Source organism: Marmota marmota, unplaced genomic scaffold (genome assembly GCF_001458135.2).
Source record: "Marmota marmota marmota unplaced genomic scaffold, marMar, whole genome shotgun sequence".
In the NCBI taxonomy this organism is placed as follows: domain Eukaryota; kingdom Metazoa; phylum Chordata; class Mammalia; order Rodentia; family Sciuridae; genus Marmota; species Marmota marmota.
The window spans coordinates 17,127,584-17,152,490 of record NW_026000185.1 but is presented as its reverse complement, the minus strand read 5'-3'; the positions used below and the strand labels follow the sequence as shown (position 1 = coordinate 17,152,490).

The 24,907-nt window shown below is 43.1% G+C and overlaps 1 protein-coding gene across 5 annotated transcripts in view; it reads right to left on the bottom strand.

The window, feature by feature from the left end:
* The window catches only part of Tnrc6a (trinucleotide repeat containing adaptor 6A), a 175,226-nt gene that overhangs the window by 132,774 nt on the left and 17,545 nt on the right, over window positions 1-24,907 (bottom strand). For 4 of the 5 annotated variants that reach the window (XM_048789672.1, XM_048789671.1, XM_048789677.1 and 1 more), the window contains exon 2: window positions 13,159-13,284. In XM_048789672.1, coding sequence (XP_048645629.1) covers window positions 13,159-13,238 — 80 coding nt within the window. In that variant the 5' untranslated portion in view covers window positions 13,239-13,284. Of the gene's footprint in view, window positions 1-13,158; window positions 13,285-24,907 lie in introns of those variants that run through there. The other variant, XM_048789675.1, reaches the window with a different exon arrangement.

The following is a 24,907-nucleotide window of genomic DNA, read 5'->3' as shown; positions in this document are numbered from 1 at the left end:
TACAGGAAAATAGGTGGGAAAAAAAAAAAAAAAAAAAAAAAAAAAGTCTTATCCTATGAAAGATTTGGGAAAAAAAAAAAAAAACAGTGAGGGTCTCAGCTCCCAGATGGCAGGAAAGCTGTCGATGGATCTTAACCCACCCACTGCGCTTGCCATGTCTTGCCACAGAAGCAATCAGACAGGCGACAATAAGAAAAACCCAATGACGTCCATCCAGCACCTATGCCGCAGGTGGAGCCCAGTGCGCATGCACCATCCTCCCACGCTTGGCCAAGGGCGAAGGGGCAGGGAAGGGTGGGGGCAGCGCAGCCCTGCGAGGGGCGTCCAGCACCCGGGCAGAGGACGGAAACCAGCTGCCCGCAGCCCCGGGCTCTGAGGCTCGGTTTAGCACTTTTCCCTCCCCCTTTTTTTGCTGCTTGCCCCACCCAAGCACCAATGGAAAAACTGACCGAACAGAAACTCAGCAAGCACACCCAATTTCTGTTATTTCAGTGAGTCAATGCATATTTTCTACAGACGACAGCACTGAAAATAGAGTTTTAAAATAATAGCGAACAGCAGAAAGCCTACCCTAAGCATAAAAAGCTAAAATGACCATAAATAGAGGAACACAAAGCAATGCAAAACAGGGCCCATGTCAGATTCTGGAAAAATTAAAGGTGGAAAATATAAGAGATTTAAAGCAGATCTCGTGGATGATTTTCAATTAATGTAGGTGGAGTGAGTTTTTTTTTTTTTTAACAAAGAAGCCATTTAAATAGAAAGACTTCAAGATTGCACCCAGGACCTGTAAAAATCTGGCCTTGGATTGAAAGCCAAAGCTGCTTATTATATTTCTTAGGGAGATTGAAATTAAAGGTGCAGATAAAGACATAGCAGGGAAAGGTTAATACAAAGAAAGCGGGGTTCATGGTTTTCATATGAGATGGAATCGAATCCAAGGTTCCAGGAGGCCACCAAGACCATGGGGACGTTTTATAAATGACACGGGGACATGCCTTCTAAAGGGAGGTTAAAACTTCAGGGATAGGTGTGCAGACTGAGATGGATCAAAACCCATCCAAGCGCCCACCCGGGCACAAAACCGAGCACTGACACACCCTCCCAGGCCCAGGGGATATGGGAATGAGACATAAAGACTTGGAGGGTCTGACGTATATTTAGTAAGGTGCCCTTGGTAGTTTGGGATCAAATGCTATTCACTGAATATAGAGGATACATCTTTTATGGTCTTGTGGGGTTTTTTTACAGGGTGACCTGTCAGGCTGCAAAGAAAACCTTAACAAGGTTCAAAAAGTAGAAATAGTACAGAGTATTTTCTAATTGCAGTTCAAAAAACCTAGAAATTTGTAACCTGGTAAGGGGCGCCATCAGGGGAGGGAGGGAGGGGCAGAAGGAAGGAGGAAGAAGAGGGTGAGAATTAAACCCCCAATTCTTTTTTTGGGNAGGCACTAAGCAACTCAGTGTGACCCTGTCTCTAAATAAAAATATATAGGATTGGGGTTGTATCTTAGTGGTAGAGCACTTGCCTAGTATGTGCAAGGCCCTGGGTTTGATCCGCAGCACCACATGAAACTAAATAAACAAAAAATATATATATATTTTAAAAAGGGCTGGGGATGAAGCTCAGTGGTTAAACACCCCTGGGTTCAATTCTTGGTACAAAAAAAAAAAGTTATTACCAAGAAAATCTAATATAGTTCAGGAATGAAAAAAATGCTTAGCATTAGGTAATGTTAGAAAGCATTGTGGACCATATATCTCAGTTTAAAAAATAAATTTCGATTTTACTAGCAGAGAATGGGCAAAACATTCTCTTATGGCTTTCTAAAGAGCCACTGTATTTATGGCTAAACTTCCCTTTTTATTTCCAAAATTTGAAATATGTACTGTATTCTCCTTGAAGGGAAAAAAAATCTCTCTAGAGATTTTTTGTTTTATTGATCTTATCAAAGACCCAGATCATGGTTTTATTTTTGGTTTAATTCAGTAGTGTCTATATCATGACTGATTTGATTTACCTGCTATTTTGGTCCATTAGGTTATTTTTTTCAAACCTCGTTTATGAGAAACTTGTTTCATCCCTTTTCATTCTTTCTTAATAAAAACATTTGAAATAATGTTTCAAGTGGTTTTGTCTTTTGATTACAGGGTTGTCTACTTCCCATCAGTTTTGAAAGGTATTTGTTCTTTTTGTTATTTTATACATAAACAGAAATTGCAGGTTTAATTTCCTCTTTTCCTCAAATCATTTTATATGGATGGTTATCATTTTATAACATTTTAAAATGTTCTAAATATGTTAAATTTTTTGCTAACCTGGTGTTATTACTTATTTACAAGGTTTTTTTTTGGGGGGTGCAGGGGGATTGAACTCGGGGGCACTCAACCCCTGAGCCCCATCCCCAGCCCTGTTTTGTATTTTAGTTAGAGACAGCGTCTCACTGAGTTGCTTAGTGCCTCGCTGTTGCCAAGGCTGGCTTTGAACTCTCCATCCTTCTGCTTCAACCTCCTGAGTAGCAGGGCTTACACTCATGCGCCACTGCTCCCAACAAACATGAGCTTTTATCAAAATAAATTTCTATCTAAAAACATGGTAGAGAGGCTGGGGTTGTGGCTCAGTGGTAGAGCACTTGCCTAGCATGTGTGAGGCACTGGGTTCGAGTCTCAGCACCGCATATAAATAAATAAAATAAAGGTCCATGGACCACTAAAAAAATATTTTTAAAAAAACATGGTAGAAATGTCTAGAACAGTGCAAATATTTTAAAAGCATGCTAGGAGCCAGTAATTATAAAATTGTTACATGTGTACTTCTGTGGCTTCCTGTCATCCTAGCATTAAATTTTGTCTGACAACTGAGACAGGCAAGGGATGCTCTTAAATGCGGAGACTGGTTTAATGGCATCAAGCTTAGATCTGTAAACACTGGACACAGGAAATGGCATTTGCTGGAGTGTTTGTTGTGGAAAATGTTGTTTTCCTCCTCAATATTGTCGACTCTATTTGCCAAAAAAAAAAGTGAATGCTTTTTACTGGTCTAGTTACAATTGAATCAGCTGACACAGAAACCACATATATTCTCTTGAACTCAGGAATAGCTCTGAGGGACTTTTTCATGCAATCGAAATGCATAATGAGGATAATGGGAATATTTCAAACCACGGGGCAGAATCTCACTCTCTTGGACAATGTTATTTGTTTTCTTCACATCCGTGTTTTGCTCTTTCGATTCATAGACGCTCATCAATGTCATTATCTTTTTTGGGGGGTGATTGGATCATCTACCAAGAAATAATACTCTATCTAAAATGCTTTGATTCTATGTCCTCTAAAATTAATATTGCTGTTTTCTTCACGTTTGCATTAGGGCTTGCTTCTTGGAAATTCGAGAGAGCTGGATGTAAAAGCTCCCATCTAGAGGGCTTTGTTTTCCACAGGGTTGGTTAAGTCTGTCTAGCTCTGTCATTCCAGATCTCATCCTTGTCCTTTTGAAGGTGGATGTCCCTGTGTTGACTTTTTCTTCCTGTCATTTGCAATATGAGTCATGCTCTTTTTTTTTTTTTTGGTGGTATTTTTCTACTTTTATATATATATATATATATATATATGTTCTACTTTTCTACTCTAATGGATAGGTTCCTCTCGGTTTTATTCTCAGACGCACACACACATCTTGTGCTTCTGGGGTTGAAAGTCTCCCCATGATCCTGTCTAGTTGAAAGGCTGTGGTCTGAGGGGAAGCGGAATGTGATTTCCATTTAGGAAATGGCCCCAATCGAAGGCTCCCGAGACGCTCCCATTTCAGGGTGCTTTGAAACCAAGTTCAAGAAGATTCTCTGGACTCTCTTCTGATTTAATGGTCTTTCTTGACTCATCTAGGAACTCAGCCAACATCGGGTAGGGCAATGGTCATTTCCAGATTGGGATGAGGATCACACCCAACCCATGTCCTGGGGACCCTATGAGATGTCCCCCTCTCTGTCCCCTAAGAAAGCCCGTGTTGTTTGGATCCAGTTACCCGATGACCCGTTAATCAACGTATCTATTTAAGAAACAAACACAGAAAGCCAGAGAAAAAGAGCAGTGGCTCTGACATGAGAACTTTGGAGAACAATTGCTGTGTGCGAAGACGGTGGAGCTCAGCAGGCTGGGTGCCAGTTGGTGGCGTGGTCTGGAGACGTCTGAAGCAATAGCCGCTTGGAACCGTGTTCCCTGGACAGGGGCCAAAACGCGGGTGCAGAAAAGCCTCATAAATTAGTTTTGATCCCTGTCTGGCATTTCCCGTTTTCAGTTTACAGAAAGGCCTCCATACAACCCGCGGATCTTCTTTTCCAAAGAATTGCTTTTGACATTTGCATTCAATATTCTACCGTGCGATAACTTATTTAGCCACCGTATCATGGGCACCGCAGTTAATTCGACTTAATTGGCTCCTTTGTTCATCTTTACACTTCTGTCAAGATGTCCACTTACCTTAGCATTTTCTAAATCAATTTTAATTATATGAGTCATACACAAATGCTTTCTTCAATTTAAATGCAAGTTGAATATAGGTTCCCTCTCTCCCTCCACAGCACAGAGGTAGGTGGCCACTTTTGGATGCCCTCTGTCTAACGTGATCATAATTTTGGGGGAGCATGTGACCACTGAGCCCCATCCCCAGCCCTATTTTGTATTTTATTTAGAGACAGGGTCTCACTGAGTTGCTTAGCACCTTGCTTTGGCAGAGGCTGGCTTTGAACTCCATCCTCCTGCCTCAGCCTCCCGAGCCACTGGGATGATAGACATGTACCATTCCCAGCATGATCATCAATTTTAAAATATGATATTTAAAAGAAAATAATACCTCTAGAATGTTTCCTTCCCGTCTAGCAACTTGTCTTAGAGATCTAGCTACATGTCTGTTTTAAACTGTGGCATAAAATTCCTTAGAAAAGATATAACAATGTTTTTTTTTTTTTTTTTTTTAATATACCCAGGTGATGGACATTTTGGTTAGTGGCTATTGTAAACAATGCTGGAAGAAAGTGCCCCCTACAGACCTCCTACCACATATACAGAGGGTCTTTCCTTTTTCTTTCCCCCCTTCCTCCCTCTTCTTTGATACTGGAGATTGAACCCAAAGTTGCTGTACCACTGAGATACATCCCCAGCCTTTAATTTTTTTTTTTTTTTTTAATTTCGAGACAGTCTCACTAAGTTGCCCAGGCCCATCTCACAACTGACATCTTCCTGCTTCAGCTTCCCAAGTCCCTGGGATCATAGGTGTGTGCCACCACGCCCTGTTAATGCAGAATTTCTTTTTCTTTCTTTCTTACTTTTTTTTTTTTTGTACCAAGGATTGAACCCAGAAGCACATAAGCACTGAGCCACGTCCCCAGCCTTTTTCTATATTTTCTCAGGGTCTCACTGAGTTGCTTAGGGCCTCACTGTTGCTGAGGCTGGCTTTGAACTCGAGATCCTCCTGCCTCAGCCTCCTGAGCTGCTGGGAGGCTGGGATTACAGGTGTGCGCCACCGTGCCCTGCCAGTGCAGAATTTCTTTATGAAAAAAAAAATGCATACTGGAAATGCTGAGTTTATGGCTACTTTATATTACTGGAACTGCACTGTCTGTCAGAGTTGTCACTAGCTGCATGTGGCTTTTGAATACTTGAAATGTGGCTGCTGAGGGCAGAACTGCCTTCACTAGAATAAATTTTGAGAATTTCAAAACTGAATTGGTATAAAATACTTTTCTGTTAGATTCTATTTTGTTTTGGTAGGGCTATTATACTCTCTCAAAAGTGTGTCACATTAAATATTACATCATTCTCGCTCGTGCCAGATGTGTGTGTTTTCTAGGTTTACGTGTGAATGTAACACCGATCTAATTGGCATCCTCAGATTGACTCTGCTCTAAGGATTTTTCTCTGTGCGTTGATAGAACATTATAATGTGTTTACTTGAGGATTTTATGCAGATGGTATGAATTTCCTAACCCCTATGTATTGCAACAGGTAAGTAAATCAAAATACAGATTATTTTAATCATCTAGTTATCTTTCTATTATGCACAAAATTTGAAATGAAGTCATACAGCTGATGCTGAATCATCGAGTCCTTGATAAGAATAGTGAATTAAAAAAGAGCCGGGGGGCTGGGCATCTAGCTCAGTTGGTAGAGTGCTTGACTCGCATGTACAAGGCCCTGGGTTCAATCCCCTGCTCGCCCCCACCCACACACACACAAAAGGGCCTGGGGCTGGGGGAGGAGGAAGGGATTGGGGAGATGTTGGCCAAAGAACGCAACATTTCAGTTGGAAATAAGTTCAAGATGTGTCGGGCAGTTAATAACAATATGTATTTGGAAGTTGCTTAAAGAGCACTGGGGGTTTGGCTCAGTGGTAGCGTGCTTGCCTAGCATGCGTCAGGCTCTGGGTTCAATCCCCAGTAGTACCCCCCAAAATTGCTTAAAAAGAGTAGATTGTGCCGGGTGCGGTGGTGCATGCCTGTAATCCAGCGGCTCGGGAGGCTGAGGCAGGAGGATCGTGAGTTTAAAGCCAGCCTCAGCAAAAGCAAGGCACTAAGCAACTCAGTGAGACCCTGTCTCTAAATAAAATACAAAATAGGGCTGGGGATGGGGCTCAGTGGTTGAGTTCAATCCCCAGTACCAAAAAATTAAAAAATTAAAACAAAACATTAGATTGTAAGTCTTCTAGCCACAAGAAATAAGTAGTGGTAGTGCTTATGTTAAATAGCTTAGCCATTCCAGAATGCTCATGTGCATCAGAACATCACATTACACAACATAAATATAAACAATTTTGACTTGTCCATTAAAAAAAGGAAAAACCCCACAAGAGACCAGAAGAAGAAATGCCACAAATTTCATGATGAACGCCATGAACAATGTGTTCTGTCAGAGCCAAAGGAAAAAGCTGTATGTTTGTTGTGAAAAAAAAAAATTATTTATTAATCTGAAAAGTGTTGAGATGTTTTTAGCAAATATGTGAACTTAATAAGAAGTTGTCTCTTGACATTCAAACAAAGAACCAAGGAAGCTCCTGAAAAGATGCTCCGCTTCACTAATCCTTGGGAAGATGCAAATCAAAACCACGAGACACCACGTCACGCCCATTAAGGTGGCGATTTCCACAAAACAAAATAATCTAGAAAATAACAAGGGTTGGCAAGGATACAGACAAACTAGGACCCCTGCACCTTGGTGCATTGCTTATGGATATGTAAAACAGTATAATTGCTGTGGAAGATGGTACGGCAACTCCTCAAAAATTAAACAGAAATATCACATGGTCTAGCAGTTCTGCTTCTCAGTGAAAAGAAATGAGAGCAGGCCGTTGAATAGGTGTTGATACACTCGAGTTTTTCTTAACACCATTATTCACAAAAGCCAGAGGCAAAATAACCCACATGTCCATCAACAGATGAATGGGGAAACCAAAGAGCAAGTGCCCACGATGGAATATTACGCAGCCTCGACAAAGAAGGAAATTCTGACCCATGCTTCAACATGGACGGACCTTGATGACAGTATGCCAACTGAAATAAGGCCATCCCAAAAGGATGAATATGGGATGATTCCTCATATATAAAGCTCCTAGAATAGCGAAGCTCATAGACATAGATGACAGAATGGTGGTTGCCATGGGCCGAGGGAAGGGGGAAATTGGGGTGTTAGTGTTGGGTACATTCAGAGTTTCAGTTAGGAAAGACTTTTAACATCCTGGTGCTAGATGGTGGTGACAGTCTCACAACCGCATGAATGTACTCAATGCCGTGGAACTGTACACTTACCCGTGGTCAAAATGGTAAATTTATGTTATGTATAATTTATCATCATTTAAAAAAATTACCTAAAGTCCGAAGAAAATGTTGAACAAAATAATTTAAATACATTTTAATTAGGATCAGAGATTCTGATTTGGGCCAGTTATAAAATGAATTGGATTCTTTTTTGGGGGTGGGGTGGGGAGGATGTACTAGGGATTGAACTCAGAGGGCCCTGGACTACTGAGCTCCATCCCCAGCCCTGTTTTGTATTTTATTTAGAGACAGAGTCTCGCTGAGTTGCTTAGCACCTCACTTTTTGCTGAGGCTGGCTTTGACCTCCCAATCCTCCTGCCTCAGCCTCCCGAGCTGCTGGGATTACAGGCGTGCACCACCATGCCCGGCTGAATTGGATTCATGAATGTGGAGTGTGTGTGTGTGTGTGTGTGTGTGTGTGTGCGCTCACACACATAACCAATATTTAATGGAAAGATGGTAAAACAAATTATTTCAGTTATGAAAATTTTGTCATGAAGTTATGAGAAAAGTGAACAATCATCACTTAAGCCACCCGTTTCCCATGGAATCAATGAACACATCAAAGGTAAAAATAATTCAAATTTTGCAAAACAGCGAATTTTAGGTGAATCACACCACAGGATGCTGACCAACGAATAGGTGGGTATATTTAATCCTAAAGCTCTTCCAAACTTATAAAAAAAAAAAAACAGTGCCAATTTACAAATGTGGTATAGACTTTTTGAATCTTTTACATCTGATAGAGAAGAATTTCAGTTAGATACGAAAAAAAAATTAGTTTCTATCTTGCCAGATGGTGTTCCAAAAATATGGATTTATTGGAACTTCAAAACAAGGGGCTGATGTTTCCCGTCTTGCTGCCTTCCACCGTATGATATATATTGAAAATATTTATGCTGCTTGCAGAAGTAGACTCTTTGGGAAGTGCCATGGATACAGTTGCTAACACTGCTCCCTGTGTGTATATACAAACGCTGTGAATCATCACCAACATGTGGAACTTCTTTTGTGTGAGGTGGTGGGGATTTGAACCCAGGACCTTATGCATGGAAGACAAGCACCCGACCAACTGAGCTGTCTCCCCCACATGGAACTTCTGAAAGGAACAGAAGGCCATGAACATAATGATTCGGGGTCTTTGCCCAACGTCACTGGCTGAATTGTGCAAGAATTTTGGAAGGATTTACTGGACGGTCAATTCCAAATCAAGATTTTCTTGAAACTAAAGGAATGCTTGCCCAGAACCTAATAATCAGAGACAAGATGAACAACAATGCCAGTGTGACCTGTTTTCTCACCAACATGACAATATATATATGAATGAGATGACCCTGAAAATCGAAGGAAAGAAGAACTTCCCTTTGGCCTGGCTGGAGAGTTATTAGAATTTACATTGAAATTTCAGCCAGGCGGGTGGTGTACACCTGTGATCCCAGCAGCTCAGGAGGCTGAGGCAGGAGGATCGAAAGTTCAAGGCCAGCCTCAGCAATTTAGCAACGCCCTAAGCAACTTAGTGAGACCCTGTCTCTGGATGAAAAAATTTAAACGGCTGGGGATGTGGCTCAGTGGTTAAGCGCCCCTGAGTTCAATCCCTGGTACCAAAAAAAAAAAAAAAAAAAAAAAATGAAATGAAAGACATTGAAACTTTTCATAATCCAAATCCATGACAATGAGCTTACCCACTTTCTGACATGAACTGATACGGCGAATATTCTTAACTGTGATCCCAGCATCATGCAAATCATGTGCAGAGTTTACCAGGGAAATTTGAAGAATATATTACTGATATTGATAAACTTAAGAGTTGCTTTTCAATTTATAGAATATCCCTTTACCTGCCACATGAATAATATTAAATTGACATAATTTAGACAGAAGCAGTTTTAAAACTGATATATTTTTGCTTCAAAGTGAAATAGTTCTTCCGATAAAGATGAGCTGGTTTGGGGCTGGGTGTGGTGGCACACGCCTATAATCCCAGCAGCTCGGGAGGCAGAGGCAGGAGGATCACAAGTTCAAAGCCAACCTCAGCAATTTACCAAGGCCCTAAGCAACTCAGCGAGACCTTGTCTCATAATAAAATACAAAACAGGGCTGGGAAGTGGCTCAGTGGTCGAGTGCCCCCGAGTTCAATTCCTGGTACCTCCCCCCCAGCAAAAAAAAATAAATAAAATAAAGATGAGCTAGTTTTGGAACTGTGGAAATGAATATTAAAGAAAAATGATTTTAGGGGACTAATTGGAAAATGTTTAAATGTCTAAGACAACGTGGGTATGATTCTGCTTTGGGGGCTATAAATATAAATATGATCAAATATCTCCAATACAATTTTAGTTCATTGAGCTAGGCTATGTTTAAAAAAAAAAAAAAATACCCTTGCTGGGAATGACGGCCCAGGCCTGTGATCCCAGTGACCCAGGAGGCTGAGGCAGGAGGATCACAAGTTCAAGGGCAGCCTGGGCAACTTGACAAGACTCTGTCTTGAAATAAAAATAGAAAGGGCTGGGGCTGTAGCTCAGTGGTAGAGCACCCTGGGATCAGTCTGGGGTGTCACAAAATATAAATAAAAAAGAGTCTGGGCTTGTAGCTCAGTGGTAGAGCACTTGCCTGGCATGAGTGAGGCACTGGGTTCGATTCTCAGCACTGCAAATAAATGAATAAAATAAAGTTGTTGTGTCCATCTACAACTAAAAATATATATATTTTTTCAATTGAGCTATTTTGTAAGTGTACAAAAAAATCACCCTGGATGTCAAAGCCTTACATCAGCAACAACAAAAAAGGATCATACCACCTTGATCGTTTTTATACTGATGACATATTGACATGGTGGTATTTTTAGAAATAGAGGGTTAAATTAAATATAATACTGAAATTATTTTGACCTTCTTCATACCTTTTTTCCTAATGAAACATGAAAAATTAGAACATGTAAAAGTTACCTCTGTGGGGCTGGGATGTAGCTTAGTAGTAGAGGGTTTGCCTAGCAAGCACGAGGCCCTGGGTTCCATCCAGGGCCCAACCAACCAATCAATCACAGGTGGCTTATGTTTTCATGCCATTCCATAGTTGAGGTCTAGAATCACCTCCCTTCTCGTTAGCACCTCTGGGAGAATTCTCCATTGAACTCTGAAAAGAAGATCATAAGAAGCTACGGGCTCCATCCTCAGCTCCCTCTACGGAAACCAAAGGAGTCGGCTGTGAACTTGAGCAACTCAGCACTGTGACTCCTGAAAACTTTGAATCTGGAGTCAGTAGTGCAAAGACAGAATTCTGCAGAAGCCCAATTCAACATTGCGTCAGTGTCAGGTGCATGGACCAGGCTTTGAAAGACCCCCCAACTACTAATGGGAGTGGGGGTAGCATAGAGAGCTAGAGACGTGGCTGGAGATGGGTGCAGGGGAAGATGGGGACGCTCCCCGGGACTGATGGGCTGGGTGAGCCTCCCAGCAGAAGAGTAAGTGACAACATTGGAACTTTAGAAGGCGGAAGGAGAAGAAGAACATAGAGAAAGAGCTGGAATAAGAGGTTGGAACTTAGAATGAATGGCGGGTAGGAGAAGGGAACCACCGTCAAGCAGAAGATGCAGACCTAGGTTAGGACTCCCTCCCTGCCCTCATCAGGGGTCCGGAGAAAACCACCCTGGAGCTTTGGCGAGAATGTCCAGGCTAATTCAAGAGAAAGGACGCTCTGCAGCCACCAAGTCACAGCAAGCATCAAGTGCTAGTGGGATTCCTGAGGGCAGGGAGAAAGAGGCAGCCGACGGGCGCCCTTCCTCTCTTCTTTCCTTCTGCATCAGGGATGAATGGATGTGGCTTGGCCCAAGGTCCGGTCCCCTCATCCTGCCTCATCTATAGCCAAGGTCATGTGACTTCCATGAATGGGCTGGGTTCTGTTCTTGATCCAGAGGGACTTACAAGTTCAGGAGCTCAGCCCCTCGGACTTAAAGTGCCAGGTTTGACTAAAGGTGCCAGGCTGACAACTGGGCTCCTCTGGCCAAGTGCATGCCTTGTGCCCGGTTCTAAGGTCATGTCCCTTCTTCCCTTCTGGGCCGGACTCCCTGTCTCAGTGCCGTGTCTGGGATGGAGCTTACTCCTCCCAGAGGCTAGAGATGCTTGTCCAACACCAGCTCAGCGATGACCACAGCCCCTCCTACTGCCCACTGACTGTCACCATGTTGGAGCAAAATGGCTATATGATCTTCGGAGCCCCTTTGGACCTTCTGTTCTGTCTGCAGACCTGAACCTTCCCCACGGTGCCTCCTTTACTGTGGCCTATGCCCCGCTGTCTGCTCTGTTAACAGACCCAGGATCACAGACAGCAATTCAAGTAGATCCTCTGGGGTGAGCATCCTGTTATCTCAGCTCTCCCTGCCTGAAAAAAAAAAAAATCATTCTCCCAAGGTACGTAGTCAAACTCAGCCTATCAATATATATTCCAGCTTTTGCTTGGATGAATGCTATTTCGATTCAGTCATTTTCTCCTTAACTTTCTCTCCCATTGATTTTTCCCAAGAGTCTACCTTCTCGGATTGCCTCCTCCTGATTGAATTCTAGGAGGATTATGGGTTTAGTGCACTTGGTGTATTTCAAATGTCCAGAAATGGACCTGGCACACAGTAGATGCTCAAGAATAACCATTTTGAAGGAACAGAAAAGTAAACATCTCAGGCTCTTTGGAGAGTCAGCACACAAGATCAATGATTAGTACCTGTGTTTGCATAGAACACAGAGGTTACCTATAGGAGCTCAGCTAGTTTTTATGTTACCAATGCTGGGCTGAAGAAAATCCCTTAATATACACAACAAAGTGGCTATATGCAACAGCCAGGACTCTTTTCCTTTCTATCTGGGTGAGTTTTATTTTCAGTCTATCTTTTGCATGACCACCACTGACCAGTGTTAACAGCCACCAGCTCGGGTGACGTTAAGGAATCTCGCAGATCCCTCCTGCATTTGTACACAAGTCTTTTTTCCATGATGCCCCCAAACCTGCCCCTGCATCCTCTCCAAGTGGCCGCTGATTTTCCCAATGCCGTGAATTACACTGGACAGAGCCCAGCAGCAGAGTGGCCGGCAGAGGACCCACCACCATGCAAGCCATTTGGACGTGGACGTGATACTGCCAGAAGTGTCACACCACCTTCAGAGGATGACAGGTACACTGGCCCCTGCTGTGGGATCTGAGGTCCGAGTTTCAGAGCCTTCCCCTCTTTCTCCTGCCCAGCTTTGATTTCAACCCCCTTTAACTCAGAGTTCGGGGCGGTTGTTTTCTCTGTTCCCTTAGTTGGAACCTCAGGCAGCCCTGGGCTGAGTGGACCGACCCGTGGCCCCCAGGTGAGTCATACTACCTGTTCCATTCCTCAGGCAGCGGAATGTCTTGAGAGCCAGGGCACCTGGCTTCTAGGCCTGGCTCTGCCACGAGGTGCATGACTTTAGGCAAATCACATCACCTCTCTGGGCCTCAGTGGTCACACCTGAGAAATGAAGGGGTTGCATTCGATTAGTGAATCTCCACTGTTTACTTTTGTCCCCTCCCAAACACAACCAGCTGTGTATATTTACCTACGAGACCCACGTCCCTGGGCAGCTCCTAGGTGCACCCTAGAATTGCATCCCTTTCTTTCCCACTCAAGAATGCCTATCAGCCTGTAATCCCAGTGGCTAAGGAGGCTGAGGCAGGAGGATCGCCAGTCAAAGGTCAGCCTCAACAACTTAGGAAGACCCTAACTAAGCAACTTAGCGAGACCCTGTCTTTAAAAAAAATCCAAAAAAAGGCTGGGTGTGCACTTCAAGGGTTAAGTGCCTCTGAGTTCAATCCTTGGTACCAAAAAGAAAAAAAAATGCCTATCAGAACAAAATAAAATGGAAGGATAAAGAAAACGTGCGTGATTTTATTCATATTTTTAAAATCATCTTGGGGCTGGGGATGTAGTGCTCAGTAGTAGATCACCTTCCTAGCATGTGCGAGGCCCTGTACTGCAGAACAAACAAAAACTCCTTCAAGATTGGTATTTTGACTGCAAGAGAATTACACTTACCGAAGATTTAATTGTGCACTTTCAGAATAAAAAAGAGAGAGAGCAAGAAAGAAAAGCACATCACCTGAATGGCATGGAATGAGTGTGTGAGGTGGGGAGTGAATATCCAAAGCTCCTCCATTGGTTCTGGTTCTTGCAAAAAACACGTTCGAGGTGGGGTTCTCATTAAGTGCAGGTTTACACTAATATTTAAAGACAAATCTTGCACACAAGGTCCCTGAATACAAACCAATGACATCAGCTCCTGTTCAAATAAAGGATCATCAATCCGCACCTACGCTGGTGGCGGGGGGGGGGGGGGGGAATCCTGAGAGGCGGCTTCTCCAGCCTGGCCTTTGCCTGGGGAGTTATGTGGGTAACCCTGGCTCTGTGTGGGATTCCCCTTTTCCCTGGTTTATGCATCCCCAGGCAAGGTGTGGCTCTGCAGGTCCATTTACAGGGCTCTTGGGTCACCCTGCACAACTGCCCTTTTTATGAACCGAGGTTGCAAAGCTGCAAAATGCGGTGATGGCTAAGGCCCTTTGCATCACCCAGGGCACTGGCTTATGCCTGCAGTCCCCCTCTGGCTTCACCTAACTAGTGTTCTTTTCTTCTCTCTTGCCTAAGAAGAATGCCACTCTGCTCTCTTAACAACTGTTCTTTCCAAGATCGAGATCTGTCTTTTCATTGTAAACCCTTTGAAGAAAGGACCCCTCTTGTCCATGCTCATTCTTCCCCTAGAACTTGGATTCGGCTTCTCCCACCCAACTTTCATTCTTTCCATCGCCTGTGCCTGCAAGGTCTCTCTGATAGTCTGCAAGCTGCCTGAGGGCAAAGACTGGGTCAGCCTTATTCACCTCCATCAAACACAACGAGGGATACAACAGGAAATTAATAATCAGGTGGTGAATAAATGAACGACCAGAAGACTGAGTGCAGAAATCCACGAACGAAACTAGTCTTGTCTACTGATTCCCTCCCTGAGCACGTAAACACACGTTCTTGTTTGATAAATGCTCACACGAACACGCACACACACACACACAATCGTCAACCCCTTGCACAATCTCTCCTGATGTTAGAAGTCAAGAGAACTTAAAATCTCTGTCAGCATTCAGTCTTCTTCACCTCTCATTTCTTCCCAAACCTCGTGAGCTGACCTCTGTTGCCTCCATTCAGGGACAATGTTCCCAATAACTGCACCAAGACCCAACACACCACCAGATTCAATAAAGTTTCTGTCCTCATTTTATTTGGTGCCCTGATTCTAAGTTGTAAAAGTATTTGGATGGCTCCTGGGTTTATTATTCTTATAGAAGCAGAGGGGAGACAGATGACTTTGTTATTGTTGTGTTTTAGTTATACATGACACTAGAGTGTATTTTGGCAGAATATACATACATAAAGTATAACTTATTCTATTAGGTTCCCACTCCAATGGTCGTAAATGATGTGGAGTTACCCTGGTCATGCATATAAATACAAGGCTAGGAAGGTTATGACCAGTTAATTCTCTTTCCTATTCCCCTCCTGAGACAGATGACTTCTTAATTATTCTTTTAGTTGTAAATGGATACAATATCTATTTATTCATTTATTTTTACGTGGTGCTGAGGATCGAACCCAGTGCCTCACACATGTGAGGCAAGTGCTCTACCACTGAGCCACAACCCCAGCCTGACAGATGACTTTTAAAATAGGGGAATGAGAGCATAAATAGGTATTGGGTTATGTTTTCCCAAGATGATGAGTTCAAGGGACACTAATTACAATACCATTTAGAGATTATAAAAATTCATTTATTTGGGCTGGGCTTGTGGCTCAGTGGTAGAGCACTCGCATAGCATGCGTGAGGCACTGGGTTCGATCCTCCACACCACATAAAAATGAAGTAAAGATATTGTGTGTCCACCTACAACTAAAAAATAAAAATATTTTTTAAAAATTCATTTATTTAATCACTTATTCATTCAAACACACACATAATAAACCCCTTTAATGTAGTAGGCATTAAGCTAGGTGTTGAGGATGCACAGGTAAATAAGACCAGGTAATATATCTCAGGGAGTATCCCATCTATCAACAAGGCAGTTAATTTTGAAATTAAAAAAATCTTTGAATTAAAAAAAGTATTGATGTACAGCCAGGTGTGGTGGTCTGCACCTGTAATCCCAGCAGCTCGGGAGGCTGAGGCAGGAGGAACACAAGTTCAAAGTCAGCCTCAGCAAAAGCGAGGCACTAAGCAACTCGGTGAGACCCTGTCTCTAAATAAAGTACACAATAGGGCTGGGGATGTGGCTCAGTGGTCGAGTGCCCCTGAGTTCAATTCCCAGTACCTCCCCCTACAAAATGTGCAATGCTCCTATAGAAAATGCACATATTATAAGTGCCTAGTTTGCTGAATTTTCACAAACTGAACATACACACCGAGGTGGATAGTGCCTGGATGAAAAGACACCGTGACCAGCACCCCAGAATCCCTGCTGGTCTCCTCCTAGACATAGCTCCTCTCCATAGGAAGTGCTCTCTGGTTTTCACAGCATAGATGAATATCGCCTGCTCTTGTGCTGCATATTGGAAGCCTGCAGAATGTTCTCTATGTGTTTCTGTTCTTTTGTTCAGCATATTGGTGAGGTTCACTGATGTTGGGGCACGTGGATGTGGGCCATTCATTCTCATTGACGTTGAATTCTCCTTTAGCCACACCCCCTGCCTGCCCACATGGGAACTTCCTTTGCACAGTGATTATGATCTCCTCTTCAGTAATATTTCTGCTCCTTCCTCCTTGCTTTCCTGCATAACTCTTATGACCAACTTATATTTTATGCCTTTTGTTTGTTTGTGTTATTATTTGTCCCGTGCCTAGAATTTAAGTTCCATAGAACTGAGAAGTGCTCAATAAATACTCTTGGAACAATGAACCTCAGCTACTTCCACAGGATACCCAGCAGGCCCAGGGCTGGAGGGTAGGTCATGCTGCCCAGAGAGAACAGATGGATCAAGAACTACAGCACCGTGTCACTGAGCAGGAGAGCCCAACCTGATGTGGGGTCAGAGGTCTCCTTCTGTGACATCTCTACCACGAATATCAATGTGAAAATCTCACATCAAATGCTGGCAAATGCATTTTTAAAGTCGATGAATATCGAAAGGAAAAGAATCAGAAATATCTATTAACAGGGAATAGGCCTATTGTTATAAATTATTATTATTATTATTATTATTATTATTATTATTATTATTACTGTTGGAATTTGAGTGGATTTTCTGGCTTTTACATCTTTTGAATTTTTCCAGTCGTTCAAATTTTTAATCATAAGCATCTTGATTAAATTCTTAAAAAAGAAAGATTAACATGCCATTATTAAGTAAAGTCCTGGTGCTTCAAAAATGGTTTAATAGTAACGAACTGATGCTAAAAATATCCCGAAGCCCTAGGACATTTTATTTTATTAAAATCGCAGATTGAACATTCATAACCTGAGAGTAGACAAATGTTCCTTGAATGAATGAATGAAATACATTAATATGCAACGCCATCCCAATGGGTCAGATAACAACAACAACAACAAAATGCCGTCACTTTACTAATAAGTGCTGAAAAGGCAATAAAAAGCAATCTAGCATCCATTCTCGGTGAAAATTCTTGGCAAGCAGGAAAGAAGAAGGCTTCTATCATCCGCCTGTCTGCAAACCTCTGCAATCTGGCTCCTGCTGGCATCATGCTACCGACACTACCTTCCCCAAGGCTACCAGTGTCCTACATATCACCAAACGCAGTGCACTTGGATGGGTACCAATAAATATGTAACGAATTAAGAAATGGATGATAAAAAGAATCTCAGATCAACAGTCAACACCAATGTTGAACAATAAGACATCAGCATCCTCTCTTTAAAGTCAGAAATAAAAACAGGGTGTGAGCTGCCACTGTCCTTAGATGGGGTTTTTGGAAGCTCAAACAAAAAGAAAAAGAAACAAAGAAACCATGGACACAAAGATATAGATAGCTATTGGCAATAAAGAGACAAACATTATCGGTTCCTTGCATAACACCTAAGAGAATCATCCCCAAACTACTACCAGAAAGAAAGAGAGTTCTGGAAGTTCACAAAATACATACACAAAGAGTTAATCGTTTCCCCCAAATACCAGCAAATGTCATATCTTGCAGAATGATGGGTCATGAGACAATTGAGAAAGTGACATCTTCAGAAGGCATAGAATCTCACAGATGAGAAGTCAGACGGGGACAGAATTCCAGTATTACAAATTAGGAGAGAATAAAGCTGTAGGGAGATTTCTGTTTTTTTTTTTTTTTTTTTTCCCCAACTAACTGTGAAGTGTAACTGACACTTGGCTGTGAAATTTACATTCAATTCTAGTGGATGACACACTCGCTATCTTCCCTGGGGGGCGGGGTGGGTGGGGGTGGGTGGGGATCAGGTGCAGCTGAACTATTAGGAGGCATCAAAATGAGGGGGGGGGGGCTGATTCTGCCCCACCCTGGAAAGCACAATCCAGTTCCCTTCTTGTATGGTGTTGTCTCCAAAGGAAGTTCCTGAATTTGTAACCCTACCTCGCCTGAGATTATAATTACCTGTGCTTAGTAAGGAACTGACTTTACAAACTCAGCCAAGTGTAAAAACAGACGTAGCTTTTTAAAAAATTGGTTCTAATTAGGTATACGTGGCAGCAGAATGCGTTTGGATTCGTTGCCCACAAATGGAGCACAACTTTTCATTTCTCTGGTTGTACACGATGTGGAGTCGCGCCATGGGTGCAGTCATACACGTACCTAGGGTAAGGATGCCCCTCACATTCCACATGGCCCCTCCTCTTTGCCCAAAGTTCCTCCATTCTTCCCACAACCCCACACCCCCCCCATTAGCAATGATAGGTAAGTGATGCCTGTGGGGTTCATATTCTCACGCTAAGTTCAGCAAGACATTTTTAGAGTCCTTGCACAGAAAATGAACAAATAAGCAAATACACAACTAATACGATTTTATTTACTTATTTAGGGGACAGAATCCAGAACTTCATGCAGGTGAGGCAAGTGCTTTACCACTAAGCTACACCCCCAGCTTTCTAATATGATATATTTTTTTTCTCCTTTTTTTTTTTTTTTTTGTGATACTGGGGATTGAACCCAGAAGAATTCTACCACTGAGCTACATTCCCAACCCTTTTTACTTCATTTCGAGACAGGGTCTCTCCAAGTTGCCCAGGATGACCTTGACTGGTGATCCTCCTGCCTCAACCCACTCACAGGTGTGGAGTATCATATTTGGCTCTCATATGATTTTTTTTAAAAAAGTAACTTTATTTTCTGGAAAATAAACCTGGTGAAAGTGATAAGACATGAAAGGAGGGTTTGCTTCAGCTTGAAGACCTCTGGGAGAGAGAAAAGTTTGAGCTGCGACCTAAAATGTAGCAAACCCACAAATAAAGAGGTTGGAGAGCAGAGCAGGTGGCAGGTCATGCGGAGCCTCGCAGACCACGTGCCACAGTCTGGATTCTACTTTTAATGCAAAGGGAAGTCATGGAAAGGGCGTGAGCTGGGTCCCCTAGCATCTGATGGATGATTTTCAATGCCCATGGGGGCGGCTGTAAAACTGATAGTCTGCAGTACAGAGGGGCTTGGGGACCTGCTGAGAGGCCACTTAACTAGTCCAGGTGAACATGGTACCAGGTTGGGAGAGGATGATGGCAGAGTGGTTAGGAGATATGCTATGAAGGGAGGGCCATTCTGGAACATTCTAACACTTATGGTAAGTGGGAAGAGGAATGGGAACAAGAAACAGGACAGAGAAGGAGGAGGCGGCCAACCAAGAGAGGGGTTTCATGGAACCAAACACTGTGGAGAGGTTGAAAAAGGAGGTGCCTCAGACTTGGCCACTGGATGGGCAAATGCAGGGTCCTCAGTGATCTATGCTAGAAAGATTTCCCAAGAGTTGTCAAAATCCAATCAGGGTAGACAGTGTGGGGCCTGGGCCAAAAGTACACCTGGAGGTCTACACACAGTGAATCTAAATATTGTCATCGATCAAGCAAACCGCCAGGTAAGTGTTAGCCGCTTACCTTGACGGATGTATATCCATCGTGTGTATTTCTAATTCTCTGATTCCCGGAGCTCCTCACTGAGTGGATCTGCACAGGGAGGGCAGGTGCCCTGAAGGCACCCTCTTTTTCTTCTTTCATTTGAGCTCTCCCTACACACCCTGGCCCACCACCAGCTCAGCAGCCTTCTCTTAGGTGCCAAGATACAGGTACCCACAGCCCCAGGATCTGGGCAACAGTCCCTCAGAAGCCCTGGAAGCTGGCTGGGCCCAGGGAATTCCAGAGTCCCAGCCACCCTGAGTGAGGAGGAGGAGGGACCAACTCTGAGTGGGCAAGTTTGCTTGACCCTGTCAATCACCTGAGGGTTTGAAGGAGCCCTGCAGGAGGGTGGCCAGCAGGGGGCCCTCTGCAGCACCCTCGCCCAAGGGTCGAATAAGACCGGGTTAAAGAGACAGAGGGAAAATGCGAGGGAGGCGGTGGAGAGAGCAAAGCCGACTCTCCAGAGGAATTTGGCCTCTCAAGAGGCAGCAGCTGGAGGAGGAGAGCTCAAGGAGGCTTGGCCCTGTGTCTTCACTTCTGAACGCTGAAGTAACCCCTCCAGGGACAGGAAAAGGTGACAAGAGAATGGGGAGATACTAAGAGCAGAGCCCTTGATCAAATGCCCCTGAGAGGATGCGTCCTGGGGTTGAGCGGAGGGATTGGCCTGTAGAGGTCAAGGGCAATTCTTCCACCATTAAGAGGGGGGGAAGCAGATGAAATGGGCCCCAAAACTAGATCATTCTTTTAGAATATTTACAGTTAAGCAGTGAATGAGGAGCAGGGAGAGAGGAGCTCTGAGAAGTTATCTGGGAGATTTAAAAATGGTCACAATGGTGAAGTTGACGCGATGTGCATTTTATCACAATTAAAAATAATACATTTTCCCAGGGACTTGGGAGGCTGAGGCAGGAGGATCGCAAGTGAAGGTCATCCTGGGTAACTTGGCCAGACCCTGTCTCAAATTAAACATAAAAAATGCTGGGAGTGTAGCTCAGGGCATAGAGCACCCAGGGGTTCAGTCCCCAGGACTACTTACAGAAAAAAAAAAAAAAAAAGAAAGAAAAGAAAAATTTAAAAAAATAATAATAAAGGACCATCCTCCTCCTTGTTTTAATTAGCTTTTTCCACTGCTGTGACTGAAAGATCTGACCCGAACAATTGCAGAGGAGGAAAGCTGATTTGAGGGCTCACAGTTGCAGACTGCTTAGTCCATAGATGCCTGGCTCCATTCCTCAAGGCTGAACATCATGGCGGGAGGGTGTGGGGGAGGGAGGCAGCTCACATCATCAGGAAGCAGAGAGACTCCACCCACCAGATGCAAATATACGCCCCAAACCACGCCCACGGCTGCAATTGCCACTCGGTCAATCCCATCAGGGAGATTAAGACATTAAGACTCTCACAACCCAGTCATTTCTCCTGCGTTGTCTCACACATGAGCTTCAGGGGGGGTGACATCTCATCTCTAAACCAGAACACTCCTTCTCCTTAAAACAAATTATCTTGGAAAACAGGAAAGTAAATATATTAGGGGAATGCAGTATAAGAGGTCAGTACTAAGGGCTCACTGGAGATCTGTGGACATACATTTATTTTATTTTATTTTATTTTGGTACTGGGAATTGAACCAAGGGGTGCTTAACAACTGAACCACATCCCCAGCCCATTTTTATATTTTATTTAGAGACAGGATCTCACTGAGTTGCTTAGGGCCTCGCTAAGTGGCTGAGACTGGCTTTGAACTTGCAATCCTCCTGCCTCAGCCTCCCGAGCCTCTGAGATTACAGGTGGACACCACCACACAGGGCTTGGACATAAATTTAAAGCTCATTCAGCACAACTGTGTGTGTGGGTTGTCTGGGTACAGACAGGGGCAGTAGAAAGAAAGTTGTGTTAGGAGAGTTTGGTTGAGGTAAGATCTGTGACTTTAATTTAAAATATTTAAGAGAATTTGATTGATTTAGACTGAAACTGAATGTTTTAAAACTTCTAGATTAGTAAATAATTACAGACTTCTTAGGTTTGTAAATAGTGTTTAAGCACTTAGCAATTCTGTTTGTTGAATTATAAGTGGGCCTTGTCAGATGTACGAAGCACTTAAGAGATTCAAATTTGTAATTGTAGTTAAAAATGCCAAAGCTACGGGAATATTTATTCGTCAAGTTTGTAAAGGATGTTAAATATTTAGGAGAATTCACTGTGTCAAATTTACAAGCTCATTCAACACTGACAGGAGAACAAATAAAAATTAGTAACTTTAGACAAGATATACTAGATTTATGAAGAAAGAAATATGATCTGTGGATTATGTGAAAGCCCTGGGAAAGTCTAGGTTTTTAGATTTATAATTTCAATAAACTGAGCATTAGTTAAAATACACGTAACTGTAAGTATAGTCTTCTATACTCAAAGGCTCAACATGAAGTGCTAAAAACATAGCTGTTGTCTGTGAGATGCCATCTTATCCCATCTCACAGTTTTATTTATTTATTTATTGGTACTGGAGAGTGAACCCAGGGGCCCTTTACCACTGAGCTACATCCCCAGCCCTATTTATTTATTTATTTATTTATTTTGAGGCAGGATCTTGCTAAGTTGCTGAGGCTGGCCTCAACCTTGAGATCCTCCTGCCTCAGCCCCTTGATCCTGGGATCCCAGGCGCGTGCCATTGTTCCTGGCTACACAATTTTATTTTCTGAAGATTGGTGCCTAATCCCCATGATCCTCCAAAATTCCACCAAAATGATGGGCGTTGGGAGGCTGAGGCAGGAGGATCGCAAGTTCCAGACCAGCCAGCCTCAGCAACTTAGCGAGAGACCCTAAGAAACTTAGCAAGGCCCTGTCTCAAAATTAAAAAAAAATGAAAAAAATATGATGTGGCTCAGTGGTTAAGCATTACCGAGTTCAATCCCCAGTACCAGCAGCAACAACAACTTTTTAACATGTAAATCCAGAATTAATAAGCAACACACAGATTGTGAGGACAAAATACTTAAGGGTTTGAATCAAGGGCAAAACGGGCAGAGAAACAGGACATTAAACACCCCTGAGGGTGACTATTCTTTCCAAGGATGCTTCTGGGAAATCCAAGAGGCAGAGTAAACAAACAGGAAGAGGGAGAGGCCTCCCAAGGCAGTCCTTAAGATAATTAATTGCTTCTGGCCTGGCTGGGTCAGACATTGACTTCTCTCTGCTAGATCCAGGAGGTTAAAGCACTCAAAGACCAGATTGAACCCAGGGGCGCTTAACCACTGAGCCACATCCCCAGCCCTTTTTAGATTTTACTTAGAGAAAGGGCCTCACTAAATTGCTGAGGCTGGCTTTGAACTCACAATCCTCCTGCCTCAGCCTCCCGAGCTGCTGGGATTACAGGCATGCACCATTATGCCCGACTCCCAGAACTACATTCTGAACAGAGAATAAATAATTTGCCTGGGGAAGACGTTGAACTTGAAGGTTGAAACAGATCTGGAGGCAAAGTCCTTCTAATAGAGCTTCTGAAATAATGGGGAAGGGCCCCCCCCCCCCAGGTGGGGCCACGCCTGCCCCAGTGTATCTCTCCATGGTAGGAACAGCCCCAGGGTCTGCAGAGAGTCCGCAGTGTGCTGGATGACATTGAACTACCAAGAAAGCAAGAAAGATGCAGAGTCCCATCTCCAAGACACAGGCTGCGTGGTGCCTTGCACATTGACCCCCACCCCTTCAAAATCCCAGGGATGGGCCCCTGATGTGAGAAAAGGGATGCTCATTTGGACCGACATCCCAGCTTCCAACACTGCAGATTCTACAGAAAGGAAGTTATGGGCAAAAAAAAAAACTATGTAAAGTTATTAAAAATCTGGAATGAGAATTTCATTGGGTTTCAATGTTGGAGTAAGATCAAGAAAAGGCCTGAAAGTAGACCGTGGTTTGGATCATTCCAGGAAAGGATATAGAAGCAGAATTAGTGCAGATACCGACAGGAAGATGTCTACTAGGAAACTGAAGATAAATTGGGGTGACCGTGTCGGCATCTCTTGGGGTGCAGGTGATAGTTCATTTCTGAGTGGGTGTGGTGGCAGCTGGGGGTGATGTAATCCCAGCTACTTGGGAGCCCAAAGCAGAGGGATCTTAAGTTCAAGGTCAGTCTAGCAACATAGGAGACCCCTCTACCATCTCAAAAAAAAAAAAAAATGTTTTCATTTCTCGACATAAAATTGTGAAGTTCTGTTTGCTTTTGTTTCCTATGCATTTTATTAGTAAAACATTTTAAAAAAAAAAATAAAAGGCAAGAGTGAGCACTAGATTTGTGATTCTCATTTAAACAAACTGGGAAGGGTTTAAAAAATACTGAGGCCCAGAGCACAAACCAGATTAAATAAATCAGAATCCAGATTTCTTCATTTCTTAGTTTTCCTACCTTAATATGGGTGCCCTTCTTAAATTCCTTGTAACTGCAAGATTTCTGTGGCCAACAGTATCCCTCTGTTCTCTTAGGTTCAGATTAAGAGGGAAAGAACTGGGCACTGTGAAACATGTCTGTAATCTCGGTGACCAAGGAGGCTGAGGCAGGAGGATCACAAGTTTGAGGCCAGCCTCAGCAACGTAGTGAGACTCTGTCTCAAAATAAAAAATAAATAAATAAAAAGAGCTAGGGGTGTGACTCAGTGGTAGAGCATCTTTAGGTTCAAACACCAGTACCAAAAAAAAAAAAAGAAAAGAAAAGAAAAAAAGAAAGAAAAGAAAAAGAAAAAGAAAAAACAAAACTAAAAACACAAAACACCTCCAATCATGAAGATACAGTCACCCTGGATATCCGTGCGGCGGTCGGTTCCAGAACCCCCTTGGATATAGCAAATTGGATGCCTCAGTAGAGCAGTGTTTGCATGAAACTTGTGCACAACCTCCTACCTACTTCAAACCATCTCCAGATTTACTTAAAATACCGATCACACTCTAAGTGTTGTGTAAATAGTGGCGGTACCGAATTCTTTAAAGA